Source organism: Alligator mississippiensis, chromosome 14, assembly GCF_030867095.1.
Source record: "Alligator mississippiensis isolate rAllMis1 chromosome 14, rAllMis1, whole genome shotgun sequence".
NCBI classification, from domain to species: Eukaryota; Metazoa; Chordata; order Crocodylia; family Alligatoridae; genus Alligator; species Alligator mississippiensis.
The window spans coordinates 2,019,291-2,037,687 of NC_081837.1; the positions used below are offsets into that span (position 1 = coordinate 2,019,291).

At 52.5% G+C, this 18,397-nt stretch overlaps 1 protein-coding gene across 5 annotated transcripts in view; it reads left to right on the top strand.

Moving 5' to 3' along the window:
* The window catches only part of SPECC1 (sperm antigen with calponin homology and coiled-coil domains 1), a 113,867-nt gene that overhangs the window by 76,434 nt on the left and 19,036 nt on the right, over positions 1 to 18,397 (top strand). For all 5 annotated transcript variants that reach the window (XM_019491895.2, XM_059717489.1, XM_019491892.2 and 2 more), the window contains 3 exons: positions 976 to 1,057; positions 6,359 to 6,512; positions 7,465 to 7,567. In XM_019491895.2, coding sequence (XP_019347440.1) covers positions 976 to 1,057; positions 6,359 to 6,512; positions 7,465 to 7,567 — 339 coding nt within the window. The remainder of the gene's footprint in view (positions 1 to 975; positions 1,058 to 6,358; positions 6,513 to 7,464; positions 7,568 to 18,397) is intronic.

The window sequence follows — 18,397 nt, forward strand, 5'->3', positions numbered from 1 at the left end:
TTTGGTGGCTGCACGCACGAGACATTGGAGTGGTGATTGGGAGCGTGGGTGACCCCAGGAAAAGTACTTAGCAAGTGAGAGTGCATTTCCTCTGTTGACTCAGAAAAGGAAGTAAGAAGAATGAGATTAAAGACTTTACATGACTGGTGAGGAGAGGCCGAGGGAACTGGGCTTATGTAGGCTGCAGAAGAGAAGACCAAGGGGGGATTTGGTAGCAGCGTTCACCTCCCTGCCGGGGGGCTGCAAAGAGGATGGAGCTGGGCCGTTCCCAGCGGGGGCAGACGACAGGACAAGGAGCAATGGGCTCGTGCTGCAGCCAGGGAAGGTTAGGTTGGATACTAGGAAAATCCTTGTCATGAGGAGGGTGGTGAAGCACTGGAATAAGTTACCCAGAGAGGTGGTGGGATCTCCATCCTTGGAGGTGTTTAAAGCCCAGCTCAGTAAAGCTTTGGGTGGGATGACTTAGTTGGGGCCGGTCTTGCTTTGAGCAGGGGGTTGGACTAGATGTGACCTCCCGAGGTCCCTTCCAGCCCTCCTTGTCTATGATTTGATGATTAAACACATGCCCTAGCAGCTTCTATTAATGCCAGACTAAGCAGGCAGCACTGCGAGTGGGAGCTGGGCCTGGAAGTGAAAAGGAGGTCTTTTGTGTCCGATTCCTGGAGCAGTAGGTGGAGGAGGAGAGGCTGGGCAGAGCCGGCGATGTCCCCTGGGGCCCACAGCACTAAATTGTCTTTGGCATTTGGTTAAGAAAAGAAAATTCCTTGAAAGGAGCCAAACCGCCTGGTACTAATGGAGAAGCGTTATCCCAGGATCTGGCCAGCTGCGGGGCTCTGAGCAGGTATATTCCAGCGTGGTCATTGCCCTTCTTTCCTGTGTTTCATCCCTGAGTGAGGAAGACCTTTTCTCTGATTAGCCATTAGACGCGCCGGGCACGTTTTCTGATGGCTTTTTCTGTGCTTGCTTCTTTTGCAGAGACATTCTGTTTACAATAATGCGAAGCCAGCCAGCAAAGGTGTTGCCAAACACTCGGACCTTCCAGACCTTCCCCTCGCAGGTAAATCGCAATACATGCGTACGTACACACATACCAGCGTAGCGTCTCTCAGGTGCTCCGTGTCCAGCCAGACAATCTTTCCACTTCATCTCTAATCCAAGCAACACAGTGAAAAAGGAGCAGTATCTTCAAAGTGCCTGTAGATGTGAGGGATCTTATCAATTTTGCTTTGTTGCTGCACTCCCCTGTGGATTAGACCTCGAGAAGAGCTCTGGTATGTTATGCCAATGCAAACCTGCCCTCTTCACCCGAAAATATCCCTGGCACCTCCATAATCCAGCCAGTGCAATAGGAGATGATTGTCTTTGCTGCGGTGTGCCTGTATCTGGGACCAGTCCAGAGGGCTTCCTTTGGGGTTTTGTTTGCTTTGCAGTAGGGTTTCAGCTGAAGCGCACCAAACGTCTTCGGATCCAGATGCAGCTATTTGAAGAGCCGTCCATCTGGGCTCCGAGCAGAGCCCGTTTCCATCGCTCTCGAGAGACGCGTTTGTTTTTGTTTCACGCGCTGCCTTTTGTTCTCGTGTCACATAATAGTCTTTTCTGCCAGCATTTGTTTTTCCTTCCTCCTCTGGAGTCCCTTATCTTTATTATCTCTACCTATTGTTGCTTCAGTATCAAAACCGTTATCTATGAACTTGAAGGCCAGAAGGGATGTTCTGGTCTTCTAGATTCATAGATGCTAGGGTCAGATGGGACCTCAGTGAAATGCCCCCAAACTTCTGTGAGCAGTGGACACTTGGTCTCCGTCCCTTCGCTGGCACAGGTGGCTTTGGGCATTTCTCTTTGTGCCAATAGCAGTTCCTTGCCTGGCTCTTTTAAATACCTAGTTAACATTTCACTGTCACCGCTCAAAGATGAACAAGTCGGAGCAAGAGGAATATGGCAGCATTGTCCCTGCCGCTGGCTTCCCCTGTCACACCAAGAACTAGAGGGTGGGGGTCACAACATCACTGGAAGGGCCTGGTTGCCTTTGAAACCCAACCCAATTCTGTCTGGGTTTCTGGAGGGCATCTTGCCTGGGACTGTTCATGCTGCTCGTCAGTGCAGAAAACCAGTTTCAGCTCTTCCAGCTGTACACCAGTCCTTGAAAATAAATGCAGCCCCCTTTCACAGCTAGCCACCAGCAGATCACTGTGCCTTTAAAATGTCATTTGAATTGAATTTTAAGACTGGAGCAGTTGGCAGCTGACAACTTCACAGAGCACCGGCAAGCCAGTGCTGTTCTGTCCTGCAAAGCCTGCAAAGGGCATGCTGGGGCAAAGTGGTCTCCCCCCCTCTCCCGTACACCAACGTGTAGCTCTCAGCCATCTCCAAACCATCAAACGAGGACATGGTGGGGCAGTAAGATGGAGACTGCGCATGGGCATGTCCCTGCTTCCAGCACAGAGCTCAGCAAAGAGACCGTAAGTTAGAGTGGCGGAAGAGCATGTATTTTCATACTTGGGAGGGAAAATTCCTCTAATTAAGAAAATGCAAACATTCAGCTGGGGACTTTCAAGGACAGCATGTCTCGAGGGAGAGTCTTTGTGATGTGGACAGTTGTCCAAAGGAAAATATGCTGCAGCTAATAGCTCCTTCCATACAAGCCATTGCTTGGCAGCAGCTCATGGTGACTTACCAACTCTTCTACAAGTATCTCACGAGCCCCAGTTTCTCGCTGTATCTGGGGTTTATCCAGTCCCAGGCATCCTCAGCGAAGTCTCTCACAGAAATGAAGTCGCAGTGGCTGTGTTTCCAATCTAAATAATCCCAGAAGGCACTTGATCCAAGCCCCAAACAAACAGTACTGAATCAAATAATATCCCCAAGGAAATTCAGAGTGAAGCGGTCTCCATAATAATAACCTCCAGGCTGGCTCCGTTCGACTAACATCACAACAGGGTGCCGTGGGGTCTGGAATATGACCCAAATGTACCCTGTTGCGGACACGCAGCTCATTGTCTATGAACAGAGCATTACTTTATGGTGTCTGTCCTGCCGTTTCCAGCAGGAAACTTGTAGGCAGGGACAAGTTGGAGGAAGTTTGGGATAACTGGTGCAGCCCAGGCCTAAGGCGTAGGGTTGGCATCTCATCACCGGCACCGTTCCAGGCAGCGCTGTCTCAAGCCTGATATCACCCAGCCCAACAACCACCAAGTCCCTGCGCTGCACATATCAGTAGATAGTTGGGGGCTTGGTTCCCTCCCCTGTATCCCATGCTGTCTGTAGCAGTATGGTACCCCCTCTCCTTCCAGGGGGCTTCTTGGGTGTCCTGCACCCTTCCTGCTCTCTCTGCATTTGGGTCCCTGGAAGCTCTCGTCGTCTGTGCCCATCCAGGATGCTCTCTTCTCCTAACTGCTCATCCCATACTTTTCCCTGTGAATCCACATCGAGTTCCTTAGCATGGCCTTCCAGGAGCCATCCGGCACATTCATGCCAGTTCACCACAGCATGCATTTGCGGCTCTCGGAGGCCAGCAAGAAGTTTTCATCTCCCTGTTTTACTTCTCTAATTCTATTAATTGCTGCATGTAGTGTGGTGTGTGCACTTCCATACATAGAATATTCATCTGCTTAAGGCGAGAGCCAGTCCATGGGTGCCCATCTGTTCACTGTGGCTATTTAAATTGGGGGAAATGGTGGCTGGTTTCCTGTAGATGAAGAGCAAGGAGGCTCTGGAGAAGGCAGGCACAGATGGAGTGCGTGATGGGAACCTGGCCAGCAGCACAGCAGCGGTCTTCAAACAGCAGAGAGGATAACGCCTGGAGGCTGGAGCATGAGGGAACTGCCGGGCGATCGCTCAGAGCACATCAGGGCCAGACGTGCGAGGCTGCTTCTGGACTTACTTAGTCCAGCAGAGCAGAGGGCTCTTTTGGAGTAATTTTGGTGTGAGCTCTTGGCAAGGAAGGGAAGCCTGCCGTTTCTTTTCCCGCTTTCCTGCATCGAGCATTTAGAAATCGGGCGTTTGCTTTTCCCAATTTCTAGGGAATTCAAGTGATCCCCAATGGGGAACTGGAGGGAAAGGGCCCAGATTTAAGTAAGAAGGGGGGATCCAGCCCTGCCAAGGACAGAGTATCTGGAGCCAGACTCTGCCTGGACTGACACCTTCCCCTTCCCATCGATGAAACCAGTGAGTCCCTCTCCTCGCGTGATGCCAGAGGGGCTCTCCCCACTTCTGTTTCTTCCCTTCCAAGTATATTTGCTGATGTGCCCACTGCTGTGCATCCGCAGCCTGCGCCCTGCGGTTGGGGCAGAACTGCCTGTGGCCGCCAGCGTGGGAGAGAGGCCGGCCGAGCAGCTGGTGGGGTATTTCTCCTTCTCCCCCTGGCGATACCTCTAGTTTTAGTTGGGGTGTGTGGGGAGCATCAAAGAAACTAAAACAGCCCTGGAACAGAATGAAGCCCTTTGCAAAACTGAAGGGGAAAATACTCCCCGTAGAGACATACGTGCAAGAAGGAATTGGGAGGTGGGTGGCTTTCCCGCGGTTCTTTGTTAGCTGCAGCGTGGGAGACCAGCTTTCTACGCCGTGCCCCGTGCTGCTTGCCCAGAAGCATCAGTACGTCACCCCGACGGGTGTTGCCCTCAGCTGATTTTGCTTCCCAGAATAGCAGTCGGCACAGGCAGACAGCAGTGTTTCTTCCGTAACAGCGCAGAGCCTGGGACAAAACCCAGCGCGTGCGAGTTTAGGCCAGGCTCTCAGTGGCATGTCCATGGGGTTGCTGTCGCTATGTCAGAGGGCGGCTGTAAGCATTATATCCACCCCAGGCAGGCATTGGGGAAGACCGTAAAACTGACCACCAGAGACGTAGGGGAAGAGCCGGCCTAACTCTGCGTGGGCGCTGTTCCAGAAAAAAGGTGACTCTAGTCTGGAGTAATTCTTCCACTTAACTGTGCTGCTCTAGCCCGGCTATCTGTTTCCCATGTAAACAAGCCTTGAATGGACCGGCGTTACCGCTTTCTTCCGTGTACAAGAACCATTACCTTAATTGAAGGCATAAACACTTTGACTGCAAAGAGCAGGAGACCACAAGTGGCTGCAGTGGCTGAGTAAATAGTCAGTAATGATCCAGGACCCTCCTGCCCTGACAGATAGTCATCAAGGGAACTGTTTACTGGCACAACAAGCGATTAGGCTCTGCGGACTCTTTGCTGTTTGGCTGGCGTTGCACACGAGCTCGGATAGAGTAATAGGAGTTTTGAGACTTCAATAGAGCTAAGATTAATGACCTGCTTTATTAACTCGTGCTTTCAGTAAGAAAGTGTGAGGTCTTTTCCGCTCTCTCAGTACAGCCCTTGCCCCCGAGCAAAAACTGCAAGCAGTTCTTTGGAGAAGGTCGTGGGGGCTGGAGTGAATGGCCAGCTTTGGCGGTGTGCCCTTCCTTGGAGACCTGTCATCCGGAGGGGGAACTTGTAGGCGTGATGGCACAACACAGTAGCATCCCCTAAGTTGCTCTCTGGGCACCCAGTGGACCCAGTGACTTTGTTTCAGCTCTTGTTGACGTGGAGGTGAAAAGGAGTGGAAGCATCCAGTTAATGTGCAGCTATTTAATACGAGAGAAGGGGAAAAGAGAAGAAGCAGTTAAATGTCCTGGCTTCAACAGAGCTCTAGTGTTTGTTTGAAGTCGTCTGGATTTACTGCAGGTGATAGGGAAAGGCTTGACAGTCCTTGAAAGTTTGATTCTCGGTTTGCCTGGAAGAGACGAGCCGGTTACCTCGTGCAAGCTTTCCCTTTGCTGCTGCCAAACCACCCTGGATTTACATCTAGAGGGGCTTGGTCTCCGTGGCTCACTTTACTTGAGTCCTGCTAGCGCTAACTGCGGTGACATTAGCCCTCCTGGTACCTACTAGGGACTGGGCCGAGACTCGCCAAACTCGCTCCCAGCTGAGCACGAGGAATTGGATGTTTCTCACTTCCACCGCCAGCTGGATTTGAATCGGCAGCCAAGAGGTGAAAGGCTCTTCACCAGACGGCTGAAAGGGTTGGCCCGTCCAGCTGTCCGGCGAGGATGCCTAAGCGTCAACTTCTGAACCTTTGGGATTGTAGAGACTGGTATTTCCCTGTATTCACCTGACACCCCCACCCCCCGGCAGCAACTTCAATCGCAGGAAGCCGGCCAGCTCGCGCTGTGGGAGTCATCAAAGACGCTGCTTGTTACCGTCACCTCTATCTGCCCAAGGTTTCCTAACCCCGCGTGTGTTTGGTGCACGGCCGAGTCCATTTGTCTAGAATCAAAGCGCCGGGCTCTAGATTACGTGTTGTCTGGCAGGCAGCGATTAATCAAATGCCTCAAGCCGGGGCCTGACAGCTTGTTCTGTTCCCACAGACCTTCTGAAAGGGAGAAGCGAAGATCTGAAGCCCGACCATTACCTCCGCAAGAGTCCCTCCCTGGAGTCCCTGAGCAAGCCCCCCTCCATGGCCTTCAACAGCAGAATGCTGACTTCCACCCCCGGCGGCCTGAAGCCCCAGAGCAAACTCAGGTACCAGTTCAAGGGGCTGGGGAACGCAGCATGTTGGCAGCAAAATGAGTGTTGAAGCCAGTGGTTCCCAGGGTCCTCCTGCTAGGCATGCTAGCTAATGCCCTCCCATTCAGATGGGCTTGTTCTACCTGGCCAGGGGAGCGGACTTCCCCAAGCCTCCGACTTTCTTACCAGAATGGCCACTACTGTACAGAAAGTGGCATGACATGCTCTTATTGTGAAGGAGCAGGAATCTGGAGCCCGACTCAGTTACACACCAGCGTTGGCGCGAGCACCAGTGGCCAGATGCCAGATTTTGATGCAAGGAGAGGCAGGAATCCTAACTGTGGCCCATTGTGTACATCTCCGCTGTGAAAGTGTGCAAGCTTTTCTGCACGGGCACAAGCCCAGCAGAGTATGTAGGTGAGCTGACCTCTGTCCTCGGCCCCCTGCCCTGTCTGCAGCACAGCTCCCATTGTTGCTAGCACCACTGAAGAAAAAGGTGTGCAGATTTTCTTAAGTTTAGTCAGGAATTTATTCTGCACGGACATGGCTGGAGATGAGTTCACGGCTCCAGAATCATTAGGGAGCTTCCTTCAGTGCTTTGCTCAAAAGCCCTAGTTTTACAGGCGCCTTTTCAGATGCTCCTTGAAAATTTGCCAGTGTCTGAAGGGGAGAAAGCTGGTGGAAGCAGTGGTACAAGAGTCAGTCAATCCCATATGAACGTGCTGGCATTGTACAGAGTGCTCCCCGGGTGGGCGTGCGACCCAGACTTTGCTTCAGGGCCTTGTCTCCAGAGGTCCCAACCTAATCGTGTCCCATCTAAATGCAACTCGGGGATGTGTCTGACTTAGGACATCTTGGTTCCCACTGAGAGGACCTGGTGCAGCTCTTTTATCATGGGCACATAACGCATACAACCAAAGGAAGGAGGGACTTAACATATTTGCTACTTTTTTCCCCTTTTGATTAGTGTGGAGAGAAAGGACCCGTTAGCAGCCCTGGCCCGAGAATATGGCGGCTCCAAGAGGAATGCTCTGCTGAAGTGGTGCCAGAAGAAGACAGAGGGCTACCCGGTAAGGGGACACGAGGGCTGGTTTTTCCCCAGGATCTGGTTCGCACAGTCCATGGTTTTCTGTGAGCTGCCGTCATATCCCGCTGTATCCTCTCCCCGGGCACTTTTCACCCTCCTTGTCTTCAGGTCTCTCTATAACAGTGGATTTCAACCTGTGGTCTGCAGACCCTTAGGGGTCTACAGACTGTGTCTGAGGGGTCCGTGACATGACTGTGATCAATCAAAAGTATGTGAATACCCACACTTACAACTCAAAGGGGTCTGCACTTCTATTCGAAATTTCCAAAGGGGTCTGCAAATGAAAAAAGGTGGAAAACCAGTGGTCTGTAACATCTCTGTCCCCAGTGTTACATTTGGATAAAGTGCCTTCATTTTACCTGCTATCAAATGTCTGCTTCATCCAGCAGTTGAGTGTATCAGAGTAGTAACTCCAAGGTTGTCTCAAATACCTTCTTAACATCTTTCCAGGAGTCTCCTTTCTAGGCTCTCGGGAGATGTCACTTCATGTGACAGTCCATTGAAACCAAAAAAACCTTTCTGCGTGTGGTCTTATTTCACTGATAGAGTCATCAAAATCGTGGTAGCTTGGAGAGGTAGTGTTGCTGTATCATGCCACGACTGGGGCTTTTAGCTCCAGTCCTGTCATTGTTTCAAACAAATGTGAAGAAGCAAAAATGCGAAAGCTGGATTCTGAAGATTATGTGTTTCTCAGGAGCTGGAGAGGAGGCTAATAACCGAATGAATCCCAAAGGGTTGTCTGCCTCTCGCGGTATTGTGCAGAGTAGTATAAACTGCCCAGTGCAATGAAACTTAACTTCCGCATTGACTGCTCAGAGCGTTGCTAGTGCTCAGGTTTTGTAGAGCAGGGTATAAAAGAGACGGCGTGAAAAGAAATCTCTGATGGACTGACTGAGGATCTGAGCACGCGAGTCCCCAGTGTAATCGCGCTGGTCCAGGTCCATCAGTCACCCCACTGCTGAAGAAAGGCATCAGTGTGCATCATCTTACTGATGCAGCTGTATTGCTTTACTCTGTAATTTATTCTGTGAGGGTCTTTTGGGTGAGACCTCGCTGTCTGAAGCCTGCCTGCAGCGTGACATTTGGCAGCATACAAGTAGCAGTTTTCTCCCGCGGCCTGCTCAGAACTACCCCTCTTGCTGCGCGGTGCGGGATGTTGTGCGCAGTGTGTTTGCTGCCCGTACTGGATGCTGCATGTCAGTGTGTGTGCAGTTTGACTCACTGTGGGATGAAAGGCACTACAGAAAGTTTTTAGTCACCCTGAATACCCGTGTAGCTTAGGAGCGACTCCACTTCTGGATGTTGTACAGTCTGTCTCTAAAGATTGTAGCACATTCTCATTCATGTCATGTCATGTTTTTCATCAGCATGTTCTTTTTGCATTTGCCAGTGCAGAAAGAGGTGCCAGGATGTGATGCCTGAATTGAGGTGGGGTTTTGGCTGTCCCAGGTAGGAGATGTGACCTTGCTGTGCCTGCAGTCTGCTCTTCAGGGCAACTGGCATTGTGTGCAAAGCCAAATGGGCACCTGGAGTGGAAATGAGGGGCAAGCACGTGCCCTCTACCCAAGTGATTCATTTCCAGGCCAGTACGGTGTTGTTATTCCCAGGATCCCTGTGTCCAGACCAGCACTTGGTTTCCGCATTACAGAATTACGTAGTGAGAGGATTCCAGCGTTGCACCTGGCTCTTAATCACCTTTGTTGTTTCCATGGCCCGATGTTTCAGAAGCCAAACACGTTGCCAAAGCTGTGTGCAAAGCAAGAGTCGACCTGGTAACCACTATAACTCTGGTATGTCCCTGCCTGGTGCCTCTGTTGGGCCTGGCTTGTTTGATTCATGCACTAAAACAAGTCTTACAGCCTGCTTCTCACAGTGCCAAGGTGTGTGGAAGCAAACAAGCGGTGGTCTGCAAGCTGCATGGGAAATGCCCTGTGCAGCGCTGAGATTTTTCTTTCTTATTAACGTATTGTGTTACCCGGGGCATGAGACAAAAGGGCGTCTCGCACGTGAGCCCAGGCGTAGAGCAAAGCTCATCGACACAAAGCAGATCTGTTCAAGCACGCAATGCCATGTTTCCTCTGTGCAGCCAGCCCCTTCTGGGGCTCCAGGTGCAGGGCAGCGCTTTGGAAGGAGACAGGCTGTAGCTTTTCCTCTTTACACAAACTGATTTGGACGCGTTTTTAGTCTCACAGCAGCACTGGCACGTTCACTTTGCTGCCTGCATTCACTCTTTCCTTCTCAAGCAGCCCGTGGATGTCAATAGGCAAGTTGTTGTTTTACAGAAGGCCAAACTGGGCCCGAGGTGAGTGAAGTGATACAGAACCTGGCTCAGGAGTGAAGAAATCAGGTCTTGCAGGTTCCTGACATTGTGCTTCAACCAATAAACCACGGTGCCCTCCTGGACGGCTGAAAGGGCTGCGCGGGACCGGGAATGTAATTCTTCTTCAGCTTCCAGAAGCCTCTTGAGCTTGAAGTTTCTTTTCCATTCAGCCATTAGAAAACGCCAAATAGAAACTGGGCTTAGAAAGTCTGCACTGGAGCAGCAGGCCCGTCTCCCGATGCAGATTTCTTCCCTTTGGGGTGGTCATGGCTCGCTTGCAGGCGCTGCATGGGATGGGCTTCAGCTTTCTCATGGGAGAGTTCTTCCCAGGCAGAGCTCAGCGCTAAAAGCTGTCCAGTCTGATAGTCGGCCTGTGTGTTCCTCTCCTTAATTGACTCTCATCGCTGTTATTCTGGAAGGATGGTGGTGCTTTTGGAAGCTAGACCCCCTTTGTCCATGCACGAAGCGGTCAGCACCTGCGGGCAGGAGAGAGCTAAGTGCTCCCGCGCTGCAGGAGAGCACAGGGGCAAGTCCTGGTTTGCTCCCCTGAACCCAGGCGGTGGGGATGCGGCGGACAGCAGGCCACCCAGGCAATGTGCAGGACAGCCCGAGTCTGTTTGTTGTTTTTTCCTTGAGGAATTAGTCTCTGGAGAAACAAATATTTGTGGTTTAAAGGGTAGCAAAAGTCTTTGCTTTATTTATGGCTACTGGAGTGATGCTGCTACTGACCTGACTGCCCAAGTAGGAGTTCAAAGGAAGCTTTATGTCACTTTGGGCCTCTGGTCTGATGCGGCTGTAGTTGGCCCCTTCCTGTCGCTGTCCTCTCTGCAGCGAGCGAGGCGTCAGAGGCGGCAGGTGTTTGCAAGGGCAGCCAGGCTGCTTGCGAGCCGCGGGTGCAGCAGGGGAGGCCTGAGGGGTCGGGAGCGGGAGGAAGTCCGAGAGGGCTTCGCTGCCGAGAGGGAGAGGTCAGCAGAAGGGAGAGGAGCGTGCCAGTGCTCGTGCCATGATCTTCCCTTGTCTCTTCTGCAGCAGGCCTCATCCCTGCTGTACTGAGGATGCTCTTTTCACAGGGGCACTTGGACCTTGTCTGCCCCTGAGCCCCGGCTTCCTGGGCCTGGGCTGAGATTAAGCTTCACAGGACGCCTTTGCGATCCCCGAGTATGACGGATGCCATCCTCCCTCCTGCGGAGGAAAGCTCCCCAGACAGGGAGGAGGAGAAATTGGAAGGAGGTGAGAGCGGAGCAGCAGAAGCGATGAGTGGTCTGGAGGGCTTGATTGAAGGGGTAGCTTTGCAAACATCCACAATGTGGCTGTGCTGGAGGACGACCGTAAAGCGCTGGCTGTACCGTCTGTCCTGACCTGTGTGTGGTTTTCTGAGCCCCCTGCCACACGAGTACCTGAGCAGCTCTTGTTTGACCCAGAGCCTGTAGAGCCCAGAGGAAGCCACTTCTGTCAAAATAGGGATTTTTTTTCTGTTGTCTGTTGTTTTTCGTCTGCCTAAAAGGGTTGTGCATCGTAGCAAGAGCGTGAAGAGAAATGTGGGTGCCGGTTGCGGAGTAATAAGTCCCGTTCCCCTGAGTCTTCGCTCTCGGAAGCTGCCGAGAGTCCTTTTTGTTGAATTATCACTTTCCATAATCATCTCATTAGTGACTGTGGTGTTATTTAAGTGCTCCAGTGCTGTTTACTCTCTGTGGAAACCATCTGTCAAGGGGCCAAACCTCTCCAAATTAAACCTATTACCAGCCAGAGTCGTATTGTGAGAACGCAGAACATCGAGAGGCACTTATCCCCAGGCCATTAAATATGAGGATATATGGCTTCTGCCGTGCGCACCCTCCCTCTCTGAGAGCGCTCGAGTCTCACCGCTGACTTGCTCTGCATAGTAACAGTGCACCCAGCGCCAGGGTAATGAAAACTGATGGCTTATAATAGCTGCTCACGTTCGTGCTTTGTTTCCCTCCCACCCCAGTGCTAAACTGCTGCCCTCCAGGATGGGGGTGAGGGGCAGGGAGAGACATATGAAGCCGAATCCTTTCCACCCAGTGAACCCGGATGATCATTTTTGAGCCTATTCCGCAACGCTGTTCGTGGCCTCCTTGCTAAGGTAAGAGCCATTCTTGAAGAGCCAGCGTCTTTGAGCCATCGTCTTTGAATAGGGAGTTTCCCGCTGCAGACTCAGGCCATCGCATTACATCTACCGTTGGACCGCAGATCTCTCCATATACGTGGCCCCGATGACTGGCCTCCAGCAAGGAGGTCAGTGATCCCCAGCAGTACTGGCTTCAGTCTGGGGGGTTCAGGCACTCTTACACGTTGGCCTCAGCATGAGCTCTGCCCCGCCGGTCAGGTCCAGCGCCGTGCGGAGGGCTCTCCGCAGCACACAGGAGCTGCCAGCAAAGAAGGGCTGTTGTGAGCTTGCATCTGGCCAGACCAGCAGATCATTTTTAGGTCGGCCAGAGATTGCATGTAGCCCAGGTTCCTGGTGGTCACCGTAATTGCAACCATGAGCAAAGCTGGCACACAACGGTTGTCGTCCTTCTGTGCTTTATGGGCTCATTTGACTGTGGAGTGAGTCACAAACACTGTGCAGTTTTTAGAAAGTGCAATGAGGAGCTGTAGGAACTATGTATGGGACAGTCATCTCAAATGCCGCATTGATTTCCACTGTTTAATCTAAATTAATGGAGTATGAAAAGCTGCATGCCCGTGGCTTCCCCAGCACTTCTATCTCGAAGTTCTGCTGTGTGTCTTGAGGCTGCCTTGTGATAGCGGCCGGTAATCCTGGGGAAGGTGGGAGGTGAACTGCATCGGGGAGGAACCCATCGCCCCTTCCCAAACATGTGGCTGCTAGCAATAGGGTGCTTGTATTGGTGTGAAGATGGACCGTGGGGACTTTGATGCCCAGGAACTGTAAACACAACCTTCAGGCTACTCCAGCTTAGAGAGAGAAATTTGGGACCGATCGCCTTCCATTTTCTGCTCCAAAGCAAGACGTGTATGTGCTGAGTGCTCTGCCTGCCAGAGCTATACCGCCGGTCTTTCTGGACACGCAATAAGCCAGTAATTCAGGATCATAAGATATCGTCTAAATGCAATCGAGATGCAAAAGCTGACTGGGATGAGGCTGAGCCTGGGTCTCTGGCAGTATTTGCTGGTTGTCAGGAACTTACGACCAGGGACTTGTTGACGCGGAGCTTTGGCAGCCGGCTGCACGGTGCCTTCTGCTCTTTGGTAGCCAGTTTGAATCCGGTCCTGGCGTATTGTGTCTGAGACAAGGTGGAAGCCCCAGGACAATTAGAGCGGGAATGGCAGACAGGCTGCCTGGCCCGGTATGCCGTGGTCCAGTGGCCAGATACTTTACATCCAGACCAAATCCTGCATAACGGGCTAGTGTGCACCAACGCGCCCGAGGTGGAAGTGCCTTCTTCAGTCCCAGCAACCCAACGGCCTGTCTGGAAGCAGGAGGTCTATTTCCCCTTTCTGCGTCTTCATCGTGGGTAACGTAACAGCAGCTCTTTTGCTGGGTCACATTGTTCTGAACTTTTATCCAGTCCACACGAAGCATCTTGTCTTGATGTTTTATCCGTACGTTGTCTCCGACTGTACGGCGGTGGGCAAAGACCTACTAGGAAACCCCACATCAGGAGGACCAACCAAACTGAATCAACCCAGGCTGAAACACACGGGCCATCCTGCTCCTGCTCTGTGCGTAGCGTGGGATTTGTTCCCAGAGCGCCCAGGTCAGCGCTCTCATAACAGGCCGTAGCGGTAACGCTCTGAGACCCGTCTGTGATGGCCACGTGAATCGCAGCAAAGCTGCGTCCCGTCCCCGGCAAGCCCCCATGGTGCTTCGGCTCCAGACAAACTCCAGCCTGGACTGCTTGGGGCGGCATGTTGGCTGTCTTCGCCTCTTTTACTTCCATCTCTGTGCGTCAGTAGGGCCTGCTAAACCTCAGCCTGGTATTAGTCTCTGTATCGTAACATCGTCGGCCGCATCCCTGACTCTCCACACAGTTCATCGTTAGAGCGCATTAAGCAGCAGCGTCGCACAGCTCGGTCGCGGCACGTGGAGATGGGCGTGCGAGCCAGCAGGCCGCATTTTAGAACGTGCTTTTGCAGCGACAAAACAGTGGTAAAAAAAGAAGTGAACCATTGCCTGTCGCCAATGGTTTATGAGCCCTTTGGAAAGGCTGGACTTCCGCAGCTCTGTGATCTGCACTCGAAAGCTCGCCAGCAAATCATACACGTCCCAGCTAGTGTGAATGGGGCGAAAGACATTGTGGAACAAAAGCGATGCAGATTTTGCTGTCGCCCATCTCTCCACCTTCCGATGAGATTGAATTGCTGCGCTAGGAAGCGAGAGAGACGCGGTCTCCTGCCGCACCCTCTGTCTGGTGCCTGGAACTAGAGATCAATGCCTCTTGAGAGGTTGCTAATTAAATAAAAACCCTCTCTTTCTAAAAGAGATTTGTCTGCAGATTAGGGTTCTGCATTTTTAACTCTACCAGCATCCTCTTCTGCTGACTACGAAGGGCCTTGTTGCTGGTATAGCTCTTTCCAGCCAAAACAGGGGAACAGCTTCATGGATACTGGTGCCAAGGGCTGTCCTAGTGTGTCTGTTTAGGGGGAGGGATATATTTTTACCTGTTTTGGGTTTTTTTGTCCCAGCAAAACTTTTTATTTACAGCCATCATTTGTGACATTGCTGCCTGAGGAGCGGATAAAGCCCTTTGGTTCGTGTTCTGCCTCCCTGGCTCCAGTAACAAAGTTTTCAGCTCCTGGAAAAGGCTGCTAACCTCAGACGGGCTTTTCCTTTCCGCGCACAACATCGGCTCCAGTTGTAAGGAGCCATTGTCCAGGGCCCCGCTGGCACTCGCGGACGGGACTGACCATCCGAGGATTAACCGAGCCCTAGGGATGAGAAGATCTGGATTTTACCCCTCGCTTTTGCCACAGGCCCTCTCTCTGGCCTTGCTTATGTTGCTTGATGTCTCTGCCTCAGTTTTCCCCAGTTCTGAAGATAGTTGTGCAAATAGAGATACTGCCAAGCAGCTTCCAGGGGAGCAGTGCGAGTCAGTGGTGTTTGGGAAGTGCTTGGAGATCCTCTGACGCAAAGGCAATTTTGTTGCTCGTTTACGATTTTAGAATCGCACGCCCTGCATTTTTCCGTCTGCTTTCACTTCCTTCCTAAAGCTCTTCCTTCTCCAGGGAAAGCAATCCTCCTCCAGCAACGCGTACATCTGACTTCTCACGTGAGACACCTCCGAGTCTCCAGCTGCGGAGCGGGGGCAGGCGGCTGCTTTAGAAACATTTGACTTTGTAAGTGCGGCAGGGACAACGTGGCTCTTTGGGAATAATCAGGCCAACTACCAATGCGAGCCGGCCTCGCAGCAACGCCCACGTGGAGATGTGCTTGTCTGGTACAGTCCTGAGCCAGATTCCTCCTCCTTTCACACAAGGGGCTTTATCCTGTCAACAAATGCAAGCCTTTTAATCGGCAGGACCAAACAGACGCCCAGGCAGCTCCCCCCTCCTCTGCTTTCTGTCCTGCTGGGTACTTTTTAAAATCGCATTTACATTCTAGCCACCCCAGAGTCCAGCGCACTTTCCTCGCGTTGCCTGGAAGCGGTGACAGTCGGTGAAAACACCGAATCCCTTGGTCCCTGGCTGGAAGAGCTCCGACGCCTGATCCCGCGCTGCGAGCCCTTCTGCTTGTGCCCTCGAGCTGGTATCTGTTGCTGCAGCCCTGGCTGCGTGCTCTGCGGCCTGGGTAGGCGCGTCATGTCCCTTGCATTGTAGGTAATTGCGGGAGCAAGTCAGGAGGCTGATCAGGGATGCAGGCAGGCAGTGGGTGTGCCACTGCGAGCCGCAGGGGAGAGCTAGTTCCCGCCTGCCCCTCTCCCCCAATATCTGTGTGGTCCCTGGGCTCACTATTACAGCCGCGGGAACGCAGCCCAGGCCGCTGCTTTGTTTTTGTTGTTTTGGCAGAAAAGCAGTCCCCCTTCAGCAGTGGCGTAACTCATGTGTAATGCGTGAGCTGGTCAGAAAATGGATGGAGGCATTGATTACGTGTCTGGCAGGGGGTTAGCTTTCAGCAGGTGAGCATGGCCAGCTTCGCTCGGGCTGAAGGCAGAGGGGAGGAACGTAGCTGGAGCAGAAACTCCCCAGAGAGTTGCTTAATCTTACCCCTCCGACGTGACCCCTTCTCCGCTCCATACGTCCGTCTAGCACGCCCGTGCACGCCAGATGGGTGCATCTTGCATGACGTCACCGCTCCCACCCCACGGACAGCTGCCGTCCCTATTACCTCGCCCCTGAATTGACCCAGAGATGCTTGTGGGAGCTGCGCCTGCTTACACCGGCTTGATGTGTGGCCCCGTATCTTTACGCACGGAAGAGCTGTCACCGCACGTATCATCACCTCTCTCTCCCTGGTTCAAGGGGCGGGCGGATACAGCGAAAGGCCAGAACGAGGAGTCTGCATGAACCGTAGGATCGTATGAAACATCAGTAACTGCTGGATGGGACCTCGGCTGTGAATTTAAAACAGGTTAGGGGGGACTGAGCCGTGGCCCTGTGCTGTACCAGCACTCCTCTGCTTTCTTTGTGTCCCGAGTGTCGGGGTGACTTGGCTGAAGACCTTGGGCACAGCCCCGGTCTTGAATCTAGCACCCTTTGTGTCTCGCTTACATGAGGACTGTGAAGCAGTGCCCGTGGGCAGCAGTGGAGCTGAGGCTGCTTCGTAGCCAGGAAAGCAGCGCGGTCGTCTTTCCGTAACCCGGGCTGAGCCACCGTCATCCCACTGGGCTTGAATCGGATGGTCCCCACCGATTGATACCTGCGCGGTGCGAGGTACATTGTGACCTGCAAGTATGAGCAGCAGTAACGCGCCTCTATGAAGTGCCTGGTGCTGGAATTGCACAGAGATGTGGTGGGCATACGAGCACAGCACGCGGCCTCGCGAAGTAGCCAGAGGGTCTGCGGTGTGCGTAGTCATTTCAGTTTGCCTGGCTGCTTTGGGTTGGTTCCTGCTGGAGGTGTTAATAACACCTGGAGGATGCCAAAGGGCTGAAGGTCTTTTGGCTTCTGCCCAGCCTTAGCTGGCCGTTTAATCTCGATGGCGCAGCATTGCTGCTGCTCAAGTTACTCCGGGTTTCTGTGTTTAATCCGAGGTGTGGGGTATTGTGTGTCATGCTTACGGTAAAGTTCCTCTTCTCGAATGCGAGACGCAATGCCCCGCGGCTCAGATTAAGCGCAGAAACACGGAACAACTTGAGCAACAGCAATACAGTTTAATGGTAGCAGCTTCTGGGAGATCTGATATGCAAACCGTTGTAGCCTCCCCTGACCACAGCCGTGTGAAGCTGGCTGTAAATCATGCTGCTGCACTACGTAATCCTGGAGAAATCTGGCAGCTCTTAATTGCAGACACTCTTCCCTTTTGTCGGTGTTGACTGGATGCGACCACGCTCTTCACTGATTCATGTTCCCAGCAGATGACGTCCAGGTGCTCGGGCATTTCAGATCCCCGATGAGACACGCCACACTGGAGTGTTTTGTGCGCTGAGAAGACGGGGTCACCGTAAAGCAAGCAGGAGGAGCCCTTTTCGGCTCTTCCTGTTTCTCAAGGAATATTTAGGAGTTTGTCTAACCGAAGTTCAGAGCCTGCACGGCTCTCTTGATGGAGCCGCTGCAGCTGGAGGCTGCTGCTGTATCCCCCACCCATTACGAGCTAATAAATCCCAGTTAGATTTGCAGTTTCGTGGAGCCATCGTTAACGTGGCGCTGGTTGAAATGATCTCGGGGGTTGCCTTTCAAAGCACCTCACCCAAATTTTACAGGAGGAAGGTCAAAGTTCCCAGGTGCAGCTCTGTGAAAGGGAGGCGGGTTTTTTTCCAGACACTCGGTTCTAAATATAAACACCTGAAAGGCGTCCACGCTTTCATTCAATGCAGATGTGGCTTCTCTGCCGGCTGATAAGGAAGGCAGGGCTCCAGACCATATTGCTGGTGAGATGCTATCAAAAATGAAAGATAATTCCCTTAGGTTTATTCTCCGTATTTACTTTAGCTAAATCTGCACAGCATGTGTTAGTTTATATTCTGTCTGAGCCTGAGCCTTGGTGAGTAGCCATCTTGGCACCCTCCCAGGGCAGCCGTGCAAACCACTGGCTTGGGTGGTAGCAGGGAGTTTTGTGCAGCGGGAGGAAGGGGAAGAACGGCCGTAAGGCTCCGCAGGCGCGCTCGCTAGGGCCTGGGGATGTGTCTGCCAGTTATAATCCTGTTTTGCAATGAGAATTATGCCTCCCAACTCTTGCTAAGAGCGCGGCCTGCCGCCTGCCTGCACAGAGCGGTTTGCGGTAGCCGTATAATTTCTGCAGGCCAAGGAGCAGTCGGCAGCGTCTGCTTTTACCGTTGTTTCGCAGTCGAGGCCTGGAGTCAGAGGCAGACGTTGAAATCTGAGCAGTCGTCACTTTTCCCCGGTGGTAAAACG